The sequence below is a fragment of the Osmia lignaria genome, chromosome 16 (genome assembly GCF_051020975.1).
Source record: "Osmia lignaria lignaria isolate PbOS001 chromosome 16, iyOsmLign1, whole genome shotgun sequence".
Lineage (NCBI taxonomy): Eukaryota > Metazoa > Arthropoda > Insecta > Hymenoptera > Megachilidae > Osmia > Osmia lignaria.
In genome coordinates this window covers 18150-41258 of record NC_135047.1, presented here as the reverse complement: position 1 = coordinate 41258, position 23109 = coordinate 18150, and the positions used below count along the sequence as shown (strand labels likewise).

Below are 23109 nucleotides of genomic sequence, written 5' to 3'. Positions count from 1 at the left end.
CGATGCTTCCGGTGCCTGGGATATGGTCATGAAGGACGCGGGTGCAAGGGGCCCGATCGAAGTACCATGTGCTTTAAGTGCGGCAACTTGGAACATAAGGCGGCTGATTGCACGGCAAACCCTAAGTGCTTCCTTTGTGCTGACGTTAACACCGACCCTGATACGAGAAAGCACTTGGCGGGATCTGCCGAATGCAGGGTGTTCCGGGAAGCCCTAGCAAAGTCTGGAACGTCATAATAGTGCAAGTACTACAGGCAAACATGAATCGGAGCAGGACAGCTCACGACCTCCTCACACAGCTCTGTCTCGAAAAGGATGCTGATATAGTGCTCATCAGCGAACAATATCGGGACAGAGACGGGACCGGCTGGCACTCGGACGAGCTCGGGACAGCCGCGATCTGGATTCCAGACCCACGCCGATTCACGGTGGAGCGTCGGGGGACGGGTCGCGGGTTCGTGTGGGTAGGCAGTGGCGACGTCACGTATGTCAGCTGCTATTTCACCCTCAATGAAAGAATAGGCGACTTCCAAGAGAAGCTGGACGGGTTAGAGGACGCGGTCCGAGACATGAGTTGTGAGGTTATCGTTGCTGGTGACTTCAACGCGAAGGCCGTAGAATGGGGAATGGAGCCGGACTCCAGGGGTCGAAGGGTCATGGAGATGGTCTCCAGACTGGGCCTGGTAGTGCTGAACTCCGGTCAAACCTCGACCATCCGGAGACCGGGATATCGGCAGACCATTGTCGACATTTCCTTCTCCACCGAGGCATTGGAGGCGCGTGTGCACGATTGGCGCGTGATCGAGGATTATACCGGCAGTGATCACCAGTATATCACCTACTCGGTCCGACATCGCGCGCCGCGTCGCGTATACGCTGCACAACCGCGTTACCATTGGAGAGCGGACCGAGCTGACCACGAAGCTCTCTTTCACGCGTTAGAGCTTGGGAAACCCTCCCTGGAGAGTATCCCCCGTGGTACTGACCCAAGGAAGAAGGCTGAGCTGTTAGCCAGTCAGACAATGGCTCATATCCAACGGGCTTGTGAGCTCTCAGTGCCGAGGGTGCGGATAGGTCACCGGCGACCAGTATACTGGTGGACTGCCGAAATAGCGGCGCTCAGGGGCAGGTGCTTGAGGCTCTGAAGGGTAGCCCAACGGGCCAGACGAAGGGAGGATGTGGCACCCCAATCGACTGCCGATTACAAGGCGGCCAGACGGGAGTTACGCCACGCAATTAGAGGGAGCCAGCGTCGGTGCTGGCAACAACTAGGGGATGACCTTAACCGGGACCCTTGAGGCCTAGGATATAGGGTTGTCAAGAAAAAGCTCGGGGCCCAAGTAGCTGTGGGTCCAATGGACTCCTGCACAATGAGGCACATTGTGGACACCCTGTTCCCCGATCACCCTAAAAGATCGGAACGTCAGCATCCGACGTGGGAACCAAATGCGCCCCCCTTCACTCGCGAAGAACTCGCCGCCGCCGTAAGCTCGCTCCGGAACAAAAAAGCGTCAGGACCTGATGGGCTCCCTCCGGAGCTGATAAAGCTGGTGGCTAGCAGTCATCCCGAGCTCTTGCTAAGCATGTATAACGCCTGGCTGAAGGCCGGAGTTTTCTACTCCCGCTGGAAGTGCGCGCGGTTGGTGCTGATCAGCAAGGGTAAGGGGCCACCAGGTTCTCCTTCATCCTTCCGGCCGCTATGCATGCTTAATACGGCAGGGAAGGTGCTGGAAAAGCTATTGAAGACACGGCTTCAAGCAGCAGTGGAGGCGGCTGGTGGCCTTGCCCCGCGCCAGTATGGCTTCCGCAGGGGACGCTCAACCATCGACGCGGTCCAGGAGGTGGTAACAGCCGCACGCGCTACCGAACGGGGGAACCATTACTCGCGTCCAATGTGCCTGCTAGTAACATTGGACGTGAGGAATGCATTCAACTCTGTTGGGTGGCAAAAGATCTTGATGGCACTGGAGCGGGAATTCCGTGTTCCAGAATATTTGTTACGAATTCTGGACGACTATCTGAGGTTCCGCTTTATAACGTACCACACTTTGGACGGCCCAGCGAGGAAAGAGCTGACCGCAGGGGCGGCACAGGGTTCCATATTGGGCCCGGATTTGTGGAATATTTTCTACAACGGGATCTTGTGTATAGACATGCCCGCAGGTGCATATCTCGTTGGATATGCGGACGACGTTGGAGTCATACTGGTCGAGCGGGGGCTGGAAGCCCTTCAGATGCGCCTCAACCAGGTCATGCGACGGGTCAGCGCTTGGATGGAGAAACATGGACTCGAGTTGGCAACAGCGAAGACGGAGTAAGTGCTGCTAACAAAGAAGCGCATACCAGCCTCACTACCTATGATGGTTGGGGACGTGACGCTCGAAACCAATAGGGCCGTAAGGTACCTGGGGGTGACTCTAGATTACAAGCTCATCTATTGGGATCATATCCGGAAGGCCTGCGACAAGGCGGTGAAGGTAACAATTGCGATCAGCACCTTAATGAAAAACATTGGGGGCCCGCGCCCCTGTAAGCGCCGGCTGCTTCTCCGCACTGCTGAGGTCATAATGCTCTACGGAGCCGACATTTGGGCGGACGCACTGCGGGTGGATAAGTACAGGAACTGCATGGTGTCCGTGCACCGGAGGAGTGTTCTGCGTGTGGCCTGCGTTTATCGGACCGTCTCTGAGCCTGCGGTCATGGTCGTGGCCGGGGTGATGCCCATCGACCTGCAGGCCCAGGAGAGAAAGGTGGCCTACGAGCAACGAGCCGCACTAGGAAGGGAGGAGGCCAAGGCAGCGGCAAGACGCGACGCCATGAAGACCTGGCAGAATCGGTGGATGCTGGAGACCCGCGGCCGGTGGACGGCTCGCCTCATACCGGATGTGAGTAGTGGGGCTAGCCGCGAACACGGGGAGACCAACTACTTCCTGACGCAGGTCCTGACCGGGCATGGACTGTTCCGCCACTACCTCTATACGAGGAAAAAGGAGGAGGAGCCAGGCTGCGCCCACTGCGGAGCAGAAAAAGATGACGCTCTCCACACATTCTTCCAGTGCAAGGAGTGGAGTGTGGAGAGGACGAATTTAGAGAGGGATGTGGGGAGGATAACGCCGGACAACATCACTCGGCGGATGCTCTCCGACGTCCGAGTATGGGGGAGGATAGCAGCCTACGTGGACGCAGTCCTCCGAGCAAAGAAGCGCAAGGAGGACGCCCTGGCGGGTGCCCAAGCAGGGAGGTAAGAGTGCAAGCAGGGAGGTAAGAGCGCAAGCAGGCGCCAAAAACGCACGGGGCCCACACTGAAGTAATGTGAAAAAACAGTCCCAGTCTGGTGTCCCCAGGTGCGACTTCACCCATGTCGTTGTTTTAGTGGGTAGAGGTGCGGCAGGCCGTCACTGAGTCCCACACAAGGGGACTTTTCGATTCCCCATGGTGAGTCAATGCATTTCCACCACCCACACAAAAAAATAAAAAAAAATGATGTAATACAGTGATTACTTCACACAGATCAATTTACATTTAACAGCAATATCATTATTACTATATCTACATCAGATATAATGTAATATACTGATCCCTGCCCACAGATCTATGTACCTACAATTAATAACAATATCATTAGTGCTATATCCACACTACATATAACGTAATATACTGATTCCTTCCCACAGATCAATGTACATTTAATAACAACATCATTCATACTACATCTACATCGGATATAATGTAATATACTAATCCCTTCCCACAGATCAATGTACATATAATAGCAATATCGCTATTACCATATCTACATTAAATATAATGTAATATACTGATCCCTGCCCACAGATCAATGTACCTACAATTAATAACAATATCATTAGTGCTATATCCACATTACATATATTGTAATATACTGATTCCTTCCCACAGATCAATGTACATTTAATAACAACATCATCCATACTATATCTACACTATGTATAATGTAATATAGTGATTACATCCCACAGATCGATGTTCATTTAATAGCGATATCATTATTACTATATCTACATTAGATATAATGTAATATACTGATCCCTCCCCACAGATCAAGGTACCTACATTTAATAACAATATCATTACGACTATATCTACATTAGATATAATATAATATACTGATTCCTTCCGACAGATCAATGTACATTTAATAACAACATCATCCATACTATATCTCATTGGATATAATGTAATGTACTGATCCCTTTGCACAGATCAGTGTACATCTAATAACAATATCATTATTTCTATATCTACATTAGATATGTAATGTACATTTAATAACAATATCATTATTACCACAACTACATTAGATATAATGTAATATATTGATTCCTTCCCACAGATCAATGTACATTTAATAACAATATCATTAGTACTATACCTACAATAGATATTTAATGTACATTAAATAACAATATCATTATTATCATATCTACATTAGATATAATGTAACATACTAATTCCTTCCCCCAGATCAATGTACATTTAATAACAATACCATTAGTACTATATCTACATTCGATATAATGTAATATACTGATTCATTCCCACAGATCAATGTACATTTAAAAACAATATCATTATTACCATATCTACATTAGATATAATGTAATATACTGATTCCTTCCAACAGATCAATGTTCACTTAATAACAATATCATTATTATTATATCTACATTAGGTATAATATAATATAGTGATTACTTCCCACAGATCAATGTACATTTAATAGCGATATCATTATTACTATATCTACATTAGGTATAATATAATATACTGATTTCTTCCCACAGATCAATGTACATTTTATAGCGATATCACTATTACTATATCTACATTGGATATAATGTAATATAATGATCCCTGCCCACAGATCAGTGTTCCTACATTTAATAACAATATCATTGGTACTATATCCACATTACATATATTGTAATATACTGATTCCTTCCCACAGATCAATGTACATTTAATAACAATATCATTCATACTATATCTACATTAGGTGTAATGTAATATAGTGGTTACCCCCCACAGATCAATGTACATGTAATAGCAATATCGTTATTACTATATCTACATTAGATATAATGTAACATACTAATTCCTTCCCCCAGATCAATGTACATTTAATAACAATATCATTAGTACTATATCTACATTAGATATAATGTAATATACTGATTCCTTCCCACAGATCAATGTACATGTAATAACAATATCATTAATACTATATCTACAATGGATATAATGTAATATACCGATCCCTTTGCACAGATCAATGTACATATAATATACATATAATAGCAATATTGTTATTATTTTATCTACATTAGATGTAATGTAATATAGTGATTACATCCCACAGATCAATGTAATGTTTAATAACAACATCATTCATACTATATCTACATCGGATATAATGTATTATACCAATCCGTTCCCACAGATCAATGTACTGATAATAACAATATCATTGGTACTATATCTACATTAGATATAATGTAACATACTGATCCGGTCCCACAGATCAATGTACATGTGATTACAATATCATTAAGACTATATGTACAGTACATATGATGTAATATACAGATTCCTTCCCACAGATCCATGTATATATAATAGCAATTTTTTATCCGACTTCGAAAAGGAGGAGGATACTCAATTCGATGTGTTTGTATATTTTTTTTTTTTTTTTTTTTTTTTAAGTAACATATATTCACCGATTACGCCGAGACGGATGGACCAATCGGAACGAGACCTTTTGCATCTGTTAGAGTATGTCTCCCGATTGGTCCCGTTAACAAAATATTTTGCATTTTTTCATTGTTAACGATTTTTTTGCAAAAAACGTAATGCTTGACGTATATTTTTCACCGATTACCGCGAGACAGATGGACCAATCGTATCAAAAATTTTGTGTCTTGTAGAGTGTATTTTCCGATTGATCTCGCAAAAAAATGTTTGTATTTTTGCATTCTTAACGACATATATCGCAAAAAACGTAATACTTCATTTATGTCTTCTGGCGTTTATGCTGCAGGGAATGTACCGATTGCGATGAAACGTTTCATATTTAGTAGGAGGTATATCCGCGATGATATCACTTGCAAAAATTTATTGAATTTGTTAATAACTACTGTTATAGCAAGAAATCTACGCCTTCATGTTACTCTGCAAGGAATGTATCGTTCGCGATGAAACCTTTCATATTTGGTAGGAATTACAGGGTGTCAGGCGACTACCTCTACAGCCGAAGAGGGATGATTGCCAAGGTGATTCTAAACAACTTTTCCCTTTTCCAAAATGTTGGTTAAGGCTTGTTTTTCTGGTTATTAACAAAAAGCACCGTACAGCGCGCGGGCTCAGGGACTGCAATGTCGGCTATGAAAACCGGGCCTGACGTAGGTCGCGAACGAACGGCTTGGCACTAGGGATGGACGATGTTCGACAAAATATCGATGTTAAAATAATCGATTAGTTGAAAAATCGATAATTGAACATCGATGCTTTTTAAAAAATATCGAAGTATCGAATTCTTTTTTACTAGGGCTGATTTTGGAAACATCACCCTGAGCACATTTCCTAGAGTGTAGCCTAGAAAATGCATATACAGGTAAACAAAAAATATTACACTATCTTTCTTAATTAAGTTTTCCTAAAAAATATAGTTAAATCAGAATCGTACATTCAATGTTAACTTCGAAGAATATTAATGAATATCCCCAAAGTAGTAATAGTATTTTGCGAGTTCTTGAGCTGTAAGTGCAACAGGGTTGACTTCGTGATTAGAAAAAATGTTTTTATTAAATCTAGGAAATGGGGTATTCTAGGGATAGATATGCATAAGCAGCATAAACATCAAAATATTATGCGTACTGTTACGTCGTAACACTTCCATACGCGTTCGTTTTATTAAATTAATAATTGAATTTCTGACAATGGTTCAAATCTCGCACAAGAACTAACTATTATTAAGCGATCGTGACCTTTGCTACGAAGTCGCCTGGCGCAGAATGGCCACCCGGGTGTGGCTTTTTATTATATATATGAATATGTTGCGCAGTTTCGTTCGCGAAGAAGTAGCCCAATCGTCGGATTCTTATGTTTCTATGTGTCATCAGTTTCTGGGCTGCCGTACCGTGGGAATAGGGGATGCAGGGTGTTATCTCTGCTAGTCAAGCTAGCAGAGGTTCTCGCCTAACAGTACTTTATAAAAAGTCACTGTACCTGTAATAGTAGAACAGATGCAAAAGGATTGAGATGATAAAGAAAATTATAGATGGAGCATTCGGATAAGATAATTTAAATCTAAGATCATAGATTAAGAGTCACAAGAATATAATACCACAAATGCGTAAGGCGTTCTTATTTAGTCGCGTTCCGAAATTCACTGCCACTGCAGGAATCTAATTACGTATTACAGATTTTCAGTGCTGGCAATGAATTTCGGAACACGACTTATATCCAATGAGCATACAACATTTCTCGAAAATTATACGCTCATTGAATAGTGCGCGTCGAGTTATCATATCATGCTGTTCAGTTTTCTCAAAGAGATAAAAAATACCGATGTTATGTAAAAAAGTATCGATAATCGATTAATTGATTTGTAGAAACATCGACAAAAATAATCGATTATTAGGAAAAAAACTATCGATATTTAATTAATCGAAACATATTGCCCATCCCTACTTGGCACCCTGTTGGCATAGCACAATAAAAAAACTGAACTGGTAGAATATTTTTAGTCGCTGTTTAGAATGAATATGGAACCTAACCTCTTATTGCCTGTCATAATGTGAAAAAGGAAATTCTAAGGATTTTAAACAACAAATAAAAATGTTTGAAGTGGTATAATTAATAAACGTTTGAATTGAAGGCTACGCTAATGATGCAAAATTTGAAAACAATTTAAATGAAACTTACCCATTCGTTTCTAAATTAACTTGCTACGCTGAAAGCAAATAATTCCCACTAGATCACTGTGTCGATTCTGGACATTCGATGAGCAAACACCTCGCCTATTATTCACAACTAAGTGCAATAAATGAGGGGAGTTCACTGGCCCGATCATGAAAACTGCTGTTCTACCGAACGTGTTTCCTCGATTCCCAGTGACAATTATCTGCTTTCAGCGTAGTAGGTTAATTTAGAAACGAATGCGAAAGTTTCATTTATATTGTTTTCAAATTTTTCATCATTAACGTGGCTTCCAATTCAAACGTTTATTAATTATTCCATTTCAATCATTATCATTTGTTGTTTAGAATGCTTAGAATTTCATTTTTTACATTATGATAGGCGACAAGAGATTAGGTTCCGTATTCATTTTAAACAACGACTAAAAATGTTCTATCTGCCCAATTTTTTTATTGTGCTAGGCCAACGGGGTGCCGAGCCGTTCGTTCGCGACCTACGTCAGGCCCAGTTTTCATAGCCGACATTGCAGTCCCTCAGCTCGCGCGCTGTACGGTGCTTTTTGTTAATAACCAGAAAAACAAGCCTTAACCAACATTTTGGAAAAGGGAAAAGTTGTTTAGAATCACCTTAGCAATCATCCCTCTTCAGCTGTAGAGGTAGTCGCGTGACACTCTGTATATCCGCGGTGACCCCCCTTGCAAAAATTTATGAAATTTGTTGTTTATTAACCATTTAAATTTGGTCAATATTTTTTAGACTTATGGTTATTAGTTAAGTAACAGAACCCCAAAATCACCTTGCACTATCCTAAAAATACTACAGGTTCCACTAAAAAGTGTAAAATAAAATAATTTTTAACAAAAAACAAATCCGACTTCGAAATGCACTAAAAAGTGTCAAATAATTTCTATTTCATTTACACCAATATTCCATAGCTATTAACAATATCTACTTAATCGTTAAATAGGATACCAAATATTTCAAAGTTTTCGGAGGCGGCGCAAAATTAAAAATACCCGAACAAACAATGCTGCCAATAACGATTTCGTTGCGGTATGGCAAACTTGGTAATTAATAAGTCGTAAGAGAAAAATTATAGGTCCGGCTGAAAACATTTGTAATTGTAACGATTGTATCAGAAATTAGCAGCACTCCTGATGTACATGCACTATACTGCAGTTCATAAGAGACCATACTTAACTCGCGCCGCTCACTAGGTCTAGAGAGATTTTTAATAACGTGTGTTATTCCCCTCTTTTTATTCAGCTTGCTGATTATTATACTTTGCGATCATATAAATGGCGGGCAGAAATATATGACGTACGATAATTGATAACCGGTGATGATATTGTAAAGTTTCACGATACAATGAAATTCCTATTATTTGTCGCAAACAAAAAAATGATGTGAACGCAAAGTAAGAAGCAAGCTGTAAAGGGGAATCACACGCACTATTAGAAATCTCCCTAGACCTCAGTAGGTCACTAGCTGCGCGAGTTAAGTGCGGTCACTCGTGAACTGCAGTATAGTTAATTCGCAATGGGTTTGTCGATTCCCGTTGAATATTATTTACATGAAATTATCAAATGAGTGATTTATCATAGGTTGCCGACGCCCGAGTTAGGATCTTCTGAGTAGAGAAAAACTTTTTAATTTTGCGCCGCCTCCGAAAACTTTGAAATATTTGGTATCCTATTTAACGATTAAGTGGATATTATTAATAGCTATGGAATATTGGTATAAATGAAATAGAAATTATTTGACACTTTTTAGTGCATTTCGATGTCGGATTTGTTTTTTGTTAAAAATTATTTTTAAATGTACATTGATCTGTGGGAAGGAATCAGTACATTACATTATATCTAATGTAGATATAGTAATAATGATATCGCTATTAAATATACATTGATCTGTGGGAATGAATCAGTATATTACATTATATCTAATGTAGGTATAGTACCAATGATATTGTTACTAAATGTACATTACATATCTAATGTAGGTATAGTGCTAATGATATTGTTGTTAAATGTACAGAGGTCTGTGGGAATGAATCAGTATATTACATTATATCTAATGTAGATATGGTAATAATGATTTTGTTATTATATGTACATTACATATCTAATGTAGACATAGTGCTAATGATATTGTTGTTAAATGTACAGAGATCTGTGGGAATGAATCAGTACATTACATTATATCTAATGTAGATATGGTAATAATGATATTGTTTTTAAATGTGCATTACACATCTAATGTAGATACAGTACTAATGACATTGTTATTAAATGCACATTCATCTGTGAGAACGAATAAGTATATTACATTATATCGAATGTAGATGTAGTACCAAGGATATTGTTATTAAATGTACATTGATTTGTGGGAATGGATCTGTATATTACATTATATCGAATGTAGATATAGTACCAATGATATTGTTATTAAATGTACATTGATCTGTAGGAATGGATTTGTATATTACATTATATCTAATGTAGATATGGTAATAATGATATTGTTCTTAAATGTACATTGATCTGTGGGAATGGATCTGTATATTACATTATATCGAATGTAAATATAGTACTAATGATGCTGTTATTAAATGTACATTGATCTGTGGGAGTGAATCAGTATATTACATTGTATCTAATGTGGATATGGTAATAATGATATGGTACTTAAATGTACATTGATCTGTGGGTAGTAATCAGCATATTACATTATACCGAATGTAGATATAGTACCAATGATATTGTTATTAAATGTACATAGATCTGTGGGTAACAACCAGTATATTTCACTATATTTCATGTAGTTATCGTAATAATGACATTGGTATTACATGTAGGTACATTGATCTGTGTGTAGTAATCAGTATATTACATTATATCTAATGTAGATATAGTACTAATGATATTGTTATTAAATGTACATTGATCTGTGGAAATGGATCTGTATATGACATTATATCTAATGTAGATATGGTAATAATGATATTGTTATTTAATGTACATTACATACCTAATGTAGATATAGTACTAATGATATTGTTATTAAATGTACATTGATCTGTGGGAATGAATCAGTATATTACATTATATCGAATGTAGATACAGTACTAATGATATTGTTATTAAATGTACATTGATCTGTAGGAACGAATAAGTATATTACATTATATCGAATGTAGATATAGTGCTAATGATATTGTTATTAAATCTGAATTACATATCGAATGTAGATATAGTGCTAATGATATTGTTATTAAATGAACATTGATCTGTGGGAATGAATATGTATGTGACATTATATCTATTGTAGATATGGTAATAATGATATTGTTATTAAGTGTACATTGATCTGTGGGGTAGTAATCAGTATATTACATTATATCTAATGTAGATAGAGTACTAATCATATTGTTATTAAATATACATTACATGTCTAATGTAGATATAGTACCAATGATATTGTTATTAAATGTACATTGATCTGTGGGAATGAATCAGTATATTACATTATATCGAATGTAGATTCAGTACTAATGATATTGTTATTAACTGTACATGATCTTTGGGAATGAATCAATATATTACATTATATCTAATGTGGATATGGTAATAATGATTTTGTTGTTAAATGTACATTACATATCTAATGTAGATATAGTGCTAATGATACTGTTATTAAATGTACATTGATCTGTGGGTAGTAATCAGTATATTCCATTATATCTAATGTAGATATGGTAATAATGATATTGTTTTTAAATGTACATTACATATCTAATGTAGATATAGTACTAATGATATTGTTATTAAATGTAGATTGATCTGTGGGAATGAATCAGTACATTACATTGTATCTAATGTAGATATGGTAATCATGATATTGTTATTAAGTGTACATTGATCTGTGGGTAGTAATCAGTATATTACATTATACCTAATGTAGATGCAGTACTAATCATATTGTTATTAAGTATACATTACATGTCTAATGTAGATATAGTACCAATGATATTATTATTAAATGTACATGGATCTATGGGAATGAATCAGTATATTACATTATATCGAATGTAGATACAGTACTAATGATATTGTTGTTAAATGTACATTGATCTGTGGGAAGGAATCAGCATATTACATTGTAGCTAATGTAGATATGGTAACAATGATATTGTTATTGAGTGTACATTGATCTGTGGGTAGTAACCAGTATATTACATTATATCTAATGTAGATATGGTAGTAATGATATTGTTTTTAAATGTACATTACATATCTAATGTAGATATAGTACTAATGATATTGCTATTGAATGTACATTGATCTGTGGGAATGGATCTTGTTCGCGTCGCGCGATTGCATACTTGCTTGAGCGGTTTGTTTCGAATTTGGCGCTGCGCGAGGGTGTGCTGTTGGATGATTGTCACGCGACACTGCGCAGGCGCGAGCGGCGTGTCGGTGGTGGTGGCGGGGTATGGCCTGGGACCGGGCCCGCGCATTGAACCGTGATCGGTCAATTTGTGCGGGTGCTTCCCGAAGTTTTTTCAAGTTTTCCAAATTTGTAAAGGAGCGTATTGTGGTTTGGATCTGAGACTGGTGGTGTTCGTTGACGGGCGCTGTGGCTGTCGTGCGTGTGTCCTATTGTTGAAGCACTAGGTGCTGTCACTTGTCTGCACGGCCGGGCGATCTTGTGGGTGGTTCAAACGGCTAACTGTGCGCACAGTTCGGCGATCGGTTGATTCTGCCCACCTGGCTAGCCGTGCAGTTAGTGGTGCGTTTTTACGGCCACTTTGTCCTCTTTGCCGGGACGTTTCCTGTGAGCAGGGTTGTGTTTTTTTTGGTAAGGACCACGACGATTTGTTGCGACGTCGACGAGATACCATCCGGCACGATTGGTAAGAGAGCTCTCGATTGTACGAATTTATGACAGTGTGTATGGTTATGCAAGTGCATGGTAGTTTTTAAGATATAGTTTAATTCACGGTTTTGTTACTTTGTATATTTTGTTTTTTATCATTTTACGTATATGTATATTCTTCTAGTTTAATCTGTTCGCTGGGACCAGGCTTTTTCCCCAGTTTCGACTGGGGTTTTTTACAGCCGGTACCCGTAGAGTAGAGTCAGTAGGTTTTGAGATATTAAATTTATTTGCATTCTAACTATATATCAGTTGTTGTATTTATTTACCGGTGACGCCAATTCCACCTCATGTCCTTCCTCATTTTAGTGTAATTCCGAATAGTCGGAATAGATCTGTATATTACATTATATCTAATGTAGATATGGTAATAATGATATTGTTTTTAAATGTGAATTACATATCTAATGTAGAAGTAGTACTAATGATATTGTTATTAAATGTACATTGATCTGTGGGAAGGAATCAGTATATTACATTATATCTAATGTAGATATGGTAATAATGATATTATTTTTAAATGTATATTACATATCTAATGTAGATATAGTACTAATGATATTGTTATTAAATGTACACTGATCTGTGGGAATGGATCTGTATATGACATTATATCTAATGTAGATATGGTGATAATGATATTATTTTTAAATGTACATTACATATCTAATGTAGATACAGTACTAATGATATTGTTATTAAATGTACATTATATCTCATGTAGATATCGTAATAATGATATTGGTATTAAATGTACATTACATTTAGCAGATTTAGCTCAAGGAAAGAGGCCTCACGGACATATTCCGAGATATTTCTTCTTCTTGTTGTTCGTCTTCTACAGAACTAAGCTGGAAGTGGCATTTGCAGATCGGAATAGTGCAGAGTTATATCACAGAAAGGGGCCACGGTGTTTCTGTATCTTTATTATGTTGGTGCGGCTTTGGAACTTTTAAATATCTCGATATATCTCGAAAACTACGCATCTGATCAAAAAATATCATAGCACATAAATAGTAGGAAACTTAATTCTATACAGAAAAGGTCTCTTAACATTTTGCCATAGCTCGCATCGTTTCTGAGATATTTGCAGATTTAGCTCAAGGAAAGGGGCCTCACGGACATATTCCGAGATATTTCTTCTTCTTGTTGTTCTTTTTCTGCACAGCTAAGCTGGAAGTGGCATTTGCTGCTCGGAATAGTGCAGAGTTATTTCAAAGAAAGGGGCCACGGTGTTTCTGTATCTTTGTTATGTTGGTGCGGCTCCGGAACTTATAAATATCTCGAAAACTACGCATCTGATCAAAAAACTTCATAGAACGTAAACAGTAGGAAACTTAGTTTCCTACAAAAAAGGTCTCTTAACATTTTGCCATAGCTCGCATCGTATCCGAGATATTTGCAGATATAGCTCAAGGAAAGGGGCCTCACGGACATATTTCGAGATATTTCTTCTTCTTGCTGTTCTTCTTCTGCACAGCTAAGCTGGAAGTTGTATTTGCAGCTCGGAATAGTGCAGAGTTATATCACAGAAAGGGGCCACGGTGTTTCTGTATCTATATTATGTTGGTGCGGCTTCGGAACTTTTAAATATCCCGATATATCTCGAAAACTACGCATCTGATCAAAAAATATCATAGAACATAAATAGTAGCAAGCTTAATTTCCTACAAAAAAGGTCTCTTAACATTTTGCCATAGCTCGCATCGTTTCCGAGACATTTGCAGATTTATCTCAAGGAAAGGGGCCTCACGGACATATTCCGAGATATTTCTTCATGTTGTTGTTCTTCTTCTGCACAGCTAAGCTGGAAGTGGCATTTGCAGCTTGGAATAGTACAGAGTTATCTCAAGGAAAGGGGCCACGGTGTTTCTGTATCTTTAATTAAATGTACATCGAACTGTGGGAATGAATCTGTATATGACATTATATCGAATGTAGATATAGTACTACTAATATTGTTATTAAATATACATTGATCTGTGAGAAGTAATCAGTATATTACATTATATCTAATGTCGATATGGTAATAATAATATTGGTATTAATTGTACATTACATATTGTAGCGTCGAAACCTCTCCAACATGGAGAAGTCCCGTATTTCAGATTATGATAAGGAGTGAGGTAGGTTCATAAATAAATATAATAATAATTGAGCCAAAAACGTTTGATTTTATTGGCTCTCAAAAACGAAGGGGAAAAGCCATACGGCATAAAAACCCCTGATTCTTAAAATATATTAAGAGAAAAAGCGAATCGAAGCAAGGTGCGAGCGATCGCATGTAACGTTATCTTATATCATATTTAAATTAGAATAATCACATATGAAGCGTGTATTTATACTGTGTAATGAGGGTGGTTATGTGTAATAACCAACCCTATCGTGTCGTTTTGTATTGAACAATAGTATCGAATCAGAGTGATTACAGGAAGTAACCACTCTACCGGGTCGTCGTCACGACCACGGATGTCTTGTATGTAATTGTAATATGCGTATTCAGGGTGGTTACGTGATGTAACCAACCCTACGAGTCGTCGGTGTGACTGCAATAGTCACATCCGAACGACATCCGAGTAACCAGGGTGGTTACGTGATGTAACCAACCCTACGGGTCGTCGGTGTGACTGCAATAGTCACATCCGAACGACATCCGATTAATCGAAAGAGATTCGGCTCTTGCACTCGCGAACTAACCATATTACGATCGCGATCCGAACTGCCCGAAATCTTCAAGCCGATTGACTAGAAAAAAGCAAGCAAGAATACCCGGAAATTGCCTGAAAATTCTAGCATAAGAGGGGTGGCATTTGAAAATGTCCTTTCTTTCTTTCTTCCTATCGATGACGCACGAGGGGCAACGAAACCGTTAGGTCGTTTATTACTTGCACATGGGACCGAACCGAGCGAAAACCGATAGACAAAGGCCCTGCCTTGACTCGTCCTTCGAATCAAAGGGCTATTCCCGGCGACGAACGCGCTGGGCCTCTTAAGATCGTAAACCTCCCTCGATCGACAAAGGTTCTCAACCGCGTTCGAACATGCTCCCCCCGTTGCGAGTATACCGAGCAAAATTATTCTAGCTTCAAATTAACGCGAATACATAATAAACTAACATGCACTATTTCTAAATATACATAGGTTGCGTCACTATCACTAGCTTGATTAGTTCGCGTTTTATTAAACGTCTTCAAGCAATGGACACAACACGGAAATGTTTCTTTTGAAAACGCCGTTAGCGCCTTTGATGGTAGCCACCCGCACTTCTCCATCACCACCAGGATGAATCTCCAGAACCCTGCCCAGCCGCCACTGCATACATGGTAGATTCTTATCCATGAGAAGGACAATGGTGTCCACCTTAATTTCGCCACGGGCCTCCAGCCACTTTTGGCGCTTCTGCAGTTCGTTGAGGTACTCTGTGTACCACCGTTTCCAGAAGTCCTGGCGAGCCTTTATAATTAATCTCCATGATGACAGTCGATTCTTTGGAACCGAAAGCAAATTATCCTCCGGCAGTATCGTGAGAGGTCGACCCACCAAAACATGCGCAGGTGTCAGCGCAAGCGGATCATTCGGATCCGAAGAAATAGGGCACAGCGGTCTTGAATTCAAAATAGCTTCGATCTCAATAGCAAAAGTGTTAATCTCTTCAAAGGTAAAGAGACGTTCACCTACAACCCGCTTGAAGTGGTGTTTGAAAGACTTGACCGCCGCTTCCCATATTCCCCCGAAGTGCGGTGACAAGGGCGGATTAAAATGCCACGTGATATTTTTACTTACCGCGAACTCATTTACTTGACCCTTAAATTGGTCCGACCCGAACAAGGCATATAATTCGCGTAATTGATTATTGGCACCTACGAAATTCGTGCCATTATCTGAATAAACGTGCGTAGGTATCGCGCGACGGCCTATAAAGCGTCTAAAGGCTCCGAGAAACCCTTCTGTCGTTAGATCGCTGACGATCTCGATATGTACTGCTTTAACCGACATACATACGAAGACGCAGCCGTACGCCTTCACTCGATTTCGGTTTCGATGTTTCTTTTCCTTAACGAATAGCGGCCCGAAAAAATCTACACCCGTATGAGTAAACGCCGCGGCTTCTTCAACGCGCGATTTTGGCAAATTACCCATTACCCGTTGCACAGGTGTCGCCCTAAAACGGATGCACCGAACGCATCGTCGCACTATTTTCCGTACCTGATTTTTCCCGTCGAGTAGCCAAAAACGGTGTCGAATCGTATATAACGTACTTTGGATGCCCGCGTGGTACGTGCGTTCATGAGTATCGCGAATGATCAAATCAGTCACATGGTGATATGACGGCAAGAGAATTGGGTGTTTTTGCGAATATGAGATCTCAGCGTTCTGTAATCGCCCACCAACGCGGAGTAAACCATCTCTATCAATAAAAGGGTTCAAAGATGCTAATCGATTACCCTTAGCTCCTCCCGATGACGATATATGCTGGATCTCGCTAGAAAACTGTTCCCTCTGAATCGCTCGTATAATCGAGCGTTCCGCCGCAATTTTCTCCTCCGCGCATAACTCTCCTCTATGACTGTTTGATCGAAGCATTCGTAAACAATAAGCTACTACACGGACGAGTTTCGGATACGAGGAAAAATTGATAAAAAAGTCGCATTTATTAATTGTGAGTGCTAGACACGTCATCTTTTTTAACCCGGGAAGATCTGTAACGGTAAGAACTGAATTTATCGGCCAAGAATCCTCGCGACCGCGCAACCAATTAGGACCTTCGAACCACGAGTTATTTTGACAAAACGCTGCGGGATATTGACCGCGGGACAATGCGTCAGCTGGGTTGTCCTTTGTCCTGACATGCCGCCATTCGGCCTCTACGGTCTTTTGAATCTCTGCGACGCGATTAGATTCGAAAAGTCTCAACACCGACGGGGACTTCCTCAGCCATTGTAGAACTATCGTGGAATCGGTCCAAAATGTAACACGATTAATTGGAATATCGATAGCCGAACGTGTTTCGCGATATAGCCGAGCCAGCGTCAACGCACCGCATAATTCGAGACGCGGCATGGTCATTTCCTTGAGCGGCGCGACCCGAGATTTCGCACAAGAAAGACGCACGAGGGTATGACCATCTTGATCGCAAGAACGTAGATATATGCATGCTCCGTACCCTACCTTACTCGCGTCGCAAAACCCGTGAATTTGAATATTACTAGCATTTTTTAGGATAAGCCTTCGGTCTACGGTTAAGTTGTTCACGAAATGAAGTTGACTTGAGAATGCGGTCCAACTGGAGCACAAAGCTTGTGGAACCGATTCGTCTCATTCAAGCTTCGCTTTCCAGCATTCCTGCATAAAAACTTTCGCGGCTAAAATTACTGGTCCTAATAATCCGAGTGGATCAAAAATTTTCGCTATTTCCGACAAAATGACGCGTTTGGTAAATTTCGCGGGAAGTTCGAATGATTTTACCGAGTATACGAGTTTGTCTTCGCGCGCGTTCCATCCGAGGCCTAACGTTTTTATCACGGTACTATCATCAGTTACGCAATCTGTCCCGAGGATTTTTTCATTAATGTTGTCGAGAGCGTGGTTATGGTTAGATGCCCACTGACGTATATTAAACCCGCCCCGTTTTAAAAGTTCAATTATCTCATCGCGGATTCTCAAAATTTCTTCTAGTGAATTCGCGCCCGTTAAAAGATCGTCTACATATAAATCCCGTTTCAAAATTTCAGACGCGTACGGAAAGTCTGTGCGCTCGTCATCCGCGAGCTGCTGGATCGTGCGAATCGCGAGGTACGGAGCCGACGAAACACCGAATGTAACCGTGTTCATCTCATAGGTTTTAACGCGATCCTCGTGATACCAAAATATCCGTTGGTACTTCCTATCCTGAGGGTGAACAAGAATTTGCCGGTACATCTTCTCGATGTCGGCAGTAAGCACGTACGCGTGTGTCCGGAATGTAACTAAATGCTCAAAGAGCTTATCTTGAATAGTGGGACCGATCATAAGCCTGTCATTTAAAGAAATATTCGTCTCCGATTTAGCTGACGCGTCGAAAACTACGCGAACCTTGGTAGTTGCACTGGTGGTTTTTATCACGGCGTGATGAGGCATGTAATAGCCTGCCACAGTCTCGTCGTCAGCCCGAGACATATGACCAAGAGTAATATACTCCTGCATCACCTTCGTGTATTCTGCCTTAAGTACTGCGTTCGCGTTTAATTTTCTTTGTAGCGCGTTAAACCGACGGAAAGCGGATCGTCGCGAGTCGCCAAAATCTCAATCGCCGGTGCGAAAAGGCATACGCACAATATACCGTCCCGACGCGTCGCGCGTTGTATTTTCGCGGTAATGCGTCTCGCATAACGCTTCTTCTGATAATCCCGTAGTTTCGGTGTCTATGTTTTCTATTAACCAAAATTTGGCGATTTGTTCCTTTAATTCTAATAAAGCACACGAGACTGCTTGTTTTTCCGCGTTATCTCCCGCGCCGCCAACTATTACCCATCCGAGTCGGGTTTTTTGTAGAAACAAATCGCTATCGTCGCGAGATAATTTAATTTGCCCTATTGACAGTAACGATAACGTGGCACCGGATCCTATTAAAATATCAACCGGCCGTGGTATATGGAATTCGGGGTCCGCGAGACGTAAATTAGCGGGGATTTTAATTAGTTCACGCGGGAACACTTCCTCCGGAACGGAATCTGCAATTCGCGGAACAGCTAAACAGGTCAAATCTTTTTTAAAATCACTATGAATCGAACTAAAAGTTATATTAATCGAACTGCTCGCTATCGTATTCATTCCGTTAATCGCACCGATCGGAATGGAGCAGGATTGCATCGGGAGCCCTAATTGCCGCGCGAGTTTGTCCGTAATAAAATGTGCCGTCGCACAAGTGTCTAATAACGCGCGAGCCCTTATAAATATTCCCTCGGCGCTTCGAACGCGAACTACTGCACTCATCATTAATTGCGAGCGGGGAACGCAACCAATGAGGGTTAATACGGAGCCTAATCGTCATGAAGACTTTGTCTGATCGGTCGTCTCGATTCCCGGTTTCGCTTGAGACGTTGATGGTCCGGCGGATGACTGTTGATTCGCGAAGCTGTGCAATAATGTGTTATGAAAACGCCCGCAAAATCTACAACGCGACCCCTTGCACTCTCCGGCGTGCGGACGAAGGCAATTTCGACATAATTGTTTCCGTTTCACTGTATCCCACCGTTGGGACGTAGTCATTTTTTGAAACGTCGGGCATTTATAAATGTTATGATTTTGCTTGCAGCAAAAACAAGAAATCGAAGTCGCGGTGACGAATGAGCGCGCACTCGCCTCGGTCTTGCGAGTTTTCGCCGCGCGTGGTTCCCGGTCGGATCGACGTTTGTTTCCGGATTGATTCGCGCTTTTTTCACAACTGTCGACCTCTTCGAGATGGTGCAATCGGTTCGCAGTCGCGCTCACGAATTTATAGAACTTCTCCAGGCTGGGAAAAACGTCCTCGTCCAGCAACTCTTCCCATTTCTGACGAAGGTCGCTGGGAAGCGCCTTCTCCAGCACACAGATAACCATGGTGTGATCGGGCTCTATATCTAATGTTTTTAACATGCTTAGATGCTGGCGAACATCGTCGATTAACTTCGTAAGCCCGGACGGAGTGGCCGTAGTTAAACGTTTCATATCAAGAATGGCATTCAGATGTCTTGAAATGAGTATCCGTCGCTTTTCATACGAATCAGCGAGTAGCTGCCACGCGCTCTTATAATTCTCCACGCTCGCGCTGAAAATTATGACCTTTTTTAATGCTTCGCCTCTCAAAGAATTCTTTAAATATATAAATCTTTCCAAATCTGTGATATCCGTACGCGCGTCGATCATAGTCAGGAACGTATTTTTGTACGATAACCACTCGTCAAAATTCCCGTCGAATGTCGGTAATTCCGCGACCGGTAATTTCATGGTACGACGCGTTTCTATCAAGGTATTATTTAAACCTGTATTCCCTAGCGTTTCGTTCGTTCGCGCCCCCGACGTACCGGCGTCTTCCATCCCTTCGATCGCACCCGCGCATTCATAATATTGGTCTTGAATTTCTAGAATGTCGTCTAACCGATCGTTTGTTGGATCAATAATCGCGAGCTCATCATTTAATTCTTCGTACGCGGTTAGCATATCGGTCACTCGCGCCAATCGTGATTTTAGTACTAATTTATTAAATCTACCAGACGCGACGTTGTTCACGAGCTGCGTCACTTGCGTCTTGAGGGTGGTTCGTCTTCGATTAATTACTCGAATTCTATCCATGGTTAAGGTTGTCTAAATCTAACGTTCGCAATAAACTACACTAAAAACCGACTGAATTTAATTGAACACGGTGTTAAGCACCTCAAAACGACCCGTATGATACACTTATGATTATGTTATAAAGTACTTAACTTATGGTGATGGACAACTGTCAGCAGTAAGCAGCAGCCGGGCAAGATGTTCTCCAGGAGATGATGGTGGTGGCTACCTTTGAACTCCTCGATATCGTTCACAACCGCACTAGATGCGCAGAATATAGCACTGTTGTGTCTTTATACTATTGCACATGTACGAATTGATCACTTGTAAAATAAGTCCGATAAAAGTCGACAAATACCAATCCAGCTCTGTAACGTGTTTCCACGTCAAAAGTCAAGACAAGAATTGGCCTGTTGGCCGTTCGCAGCCCTTTATATTTCAAAAGGGTTTACCCCCACAAAGGGGGTAGCATCTTGCCTTCGAAGACTTTCGCACGGCAACGAGAATGACCTGACGGCCTGCACACGATCCGTTTTGAACGTTGCATTTACGTTGAATTTTCTAATTTCTGATTATACTTTCACTGATTTATCGCTCACACCTCACAGGAGGCACCAAAAAATGTAGCGTCGAAACCTCTCCAACATGGAGAAGTCCCGTATTTCAGATTATGATAAGGAGTGAGGTAGGTTCATAAATAAATTTAATAATAATTGAGCCAAAAACGTTTGATTTTATTGGCTCTCAAAAACGAAGGGGAAAAGCCATACGGCATAAAAACCCCTGATTCTTAAAATATATTAAGAGAAAAAGCGAATCGAAGCAAGGTGCGAGCGATCGCATGTAACGTTATCTTATATCATATTTAAATTAGAATAATCACATATGAAGCGTGTATTTATACTGTGTAATGAGGGTGGTTATGTGTAATAACCAACCCTATCGTGTCGTTTTGTATTGAACAATAGTATCGAATCAGAGTGATTACAGGAAGTAACCACTCTACCGGGTCGTCGTCACGACCACGGATGTCTTGTATGTAATTGTAATATGCGTATTCAGGGTGGTTACGTGATGTAACCAACCCTACGAGTCGTCGGTGTGACTGCAATAGTCACATCCGAACGACATCCGAGTAACCAGGGTGGTTACGTGATGTAACCAACCCTACGGGTCGTCGGTGTGACTGCAATAGTCACATCCGAACGACATCCGATTAATCGAAAGAGATTCGGCTCTTGCACTCGCGAACTAACCATATTACGATCGCGATCCGAACTGCCCGAAATCTTCAAGCCGATTGACTAGAAAAAAGCAAGCAAGAATACCCGGAAATTGCCTGAAAATTCTAGCATAAGAGGGGTGGCATTTGAAAATGTCCTTTCTTTCTTTCTTCCTATCGATGACGCACGAGGGGCAACGAAACCGTTAGGTCGTTTATTACTTGCACATGGGACCGAACCGAGCGAAAACCGATAGACAAAGGCCCTGCCTTGACTCGTCCTTCGAATCAAAGGGATATTCCCGGCGACGAACGCGCTGGGCCTCTTAAGATCGTAAACCTCCCTCGATCGACAAAGGTTCTCAACCGCGTTCGAACACATATCTAATGTAGATATAGTACTACTGATATTGGTATTAAATGTACATTGATCCGTGCGAATGAATCATTATATTACATTATATCGAATGTAGATATAGTGCTAATGATATTGTTATTAAAGGTGCATTGATCTGTGGGAATGAATCAGTATATTACATTATATCGAATGTGGATATAGTACCAACGATATTGTTATTAAATGTATAATGATCTGTGGGAATGAATCAATATATTACATTATATCGAATGTAGATATAGTTTTTTTTTTTTTTTTTTTGTTTTGGTGAAGGAAAACTGCGGAAAAATCTTCCGGTCTTCAAGAT

General features: G+C 40.6%; 1 protein-coding gene across 1 annotated transcript; it reads left to right on the top strand.

Annotated features, from left to right (window-relative positions):
* Nucleotides 1–260: 260 nt before the first annotated feature.
* On the top strand, nt 261–1145 carry LOC143306153 (uncharacterized). Its single transcript, XM_076692937.1, has one exon. The coding sequence runs from the start codon at nt 261–263 to the stop codon at nt 1143–1145; it is 885 nt and encodes a 294-aa protein (XP_076549052.1).
* The last annotated feature ends 21964 nt before the right edge of the window (nt 1146–23109 follow it).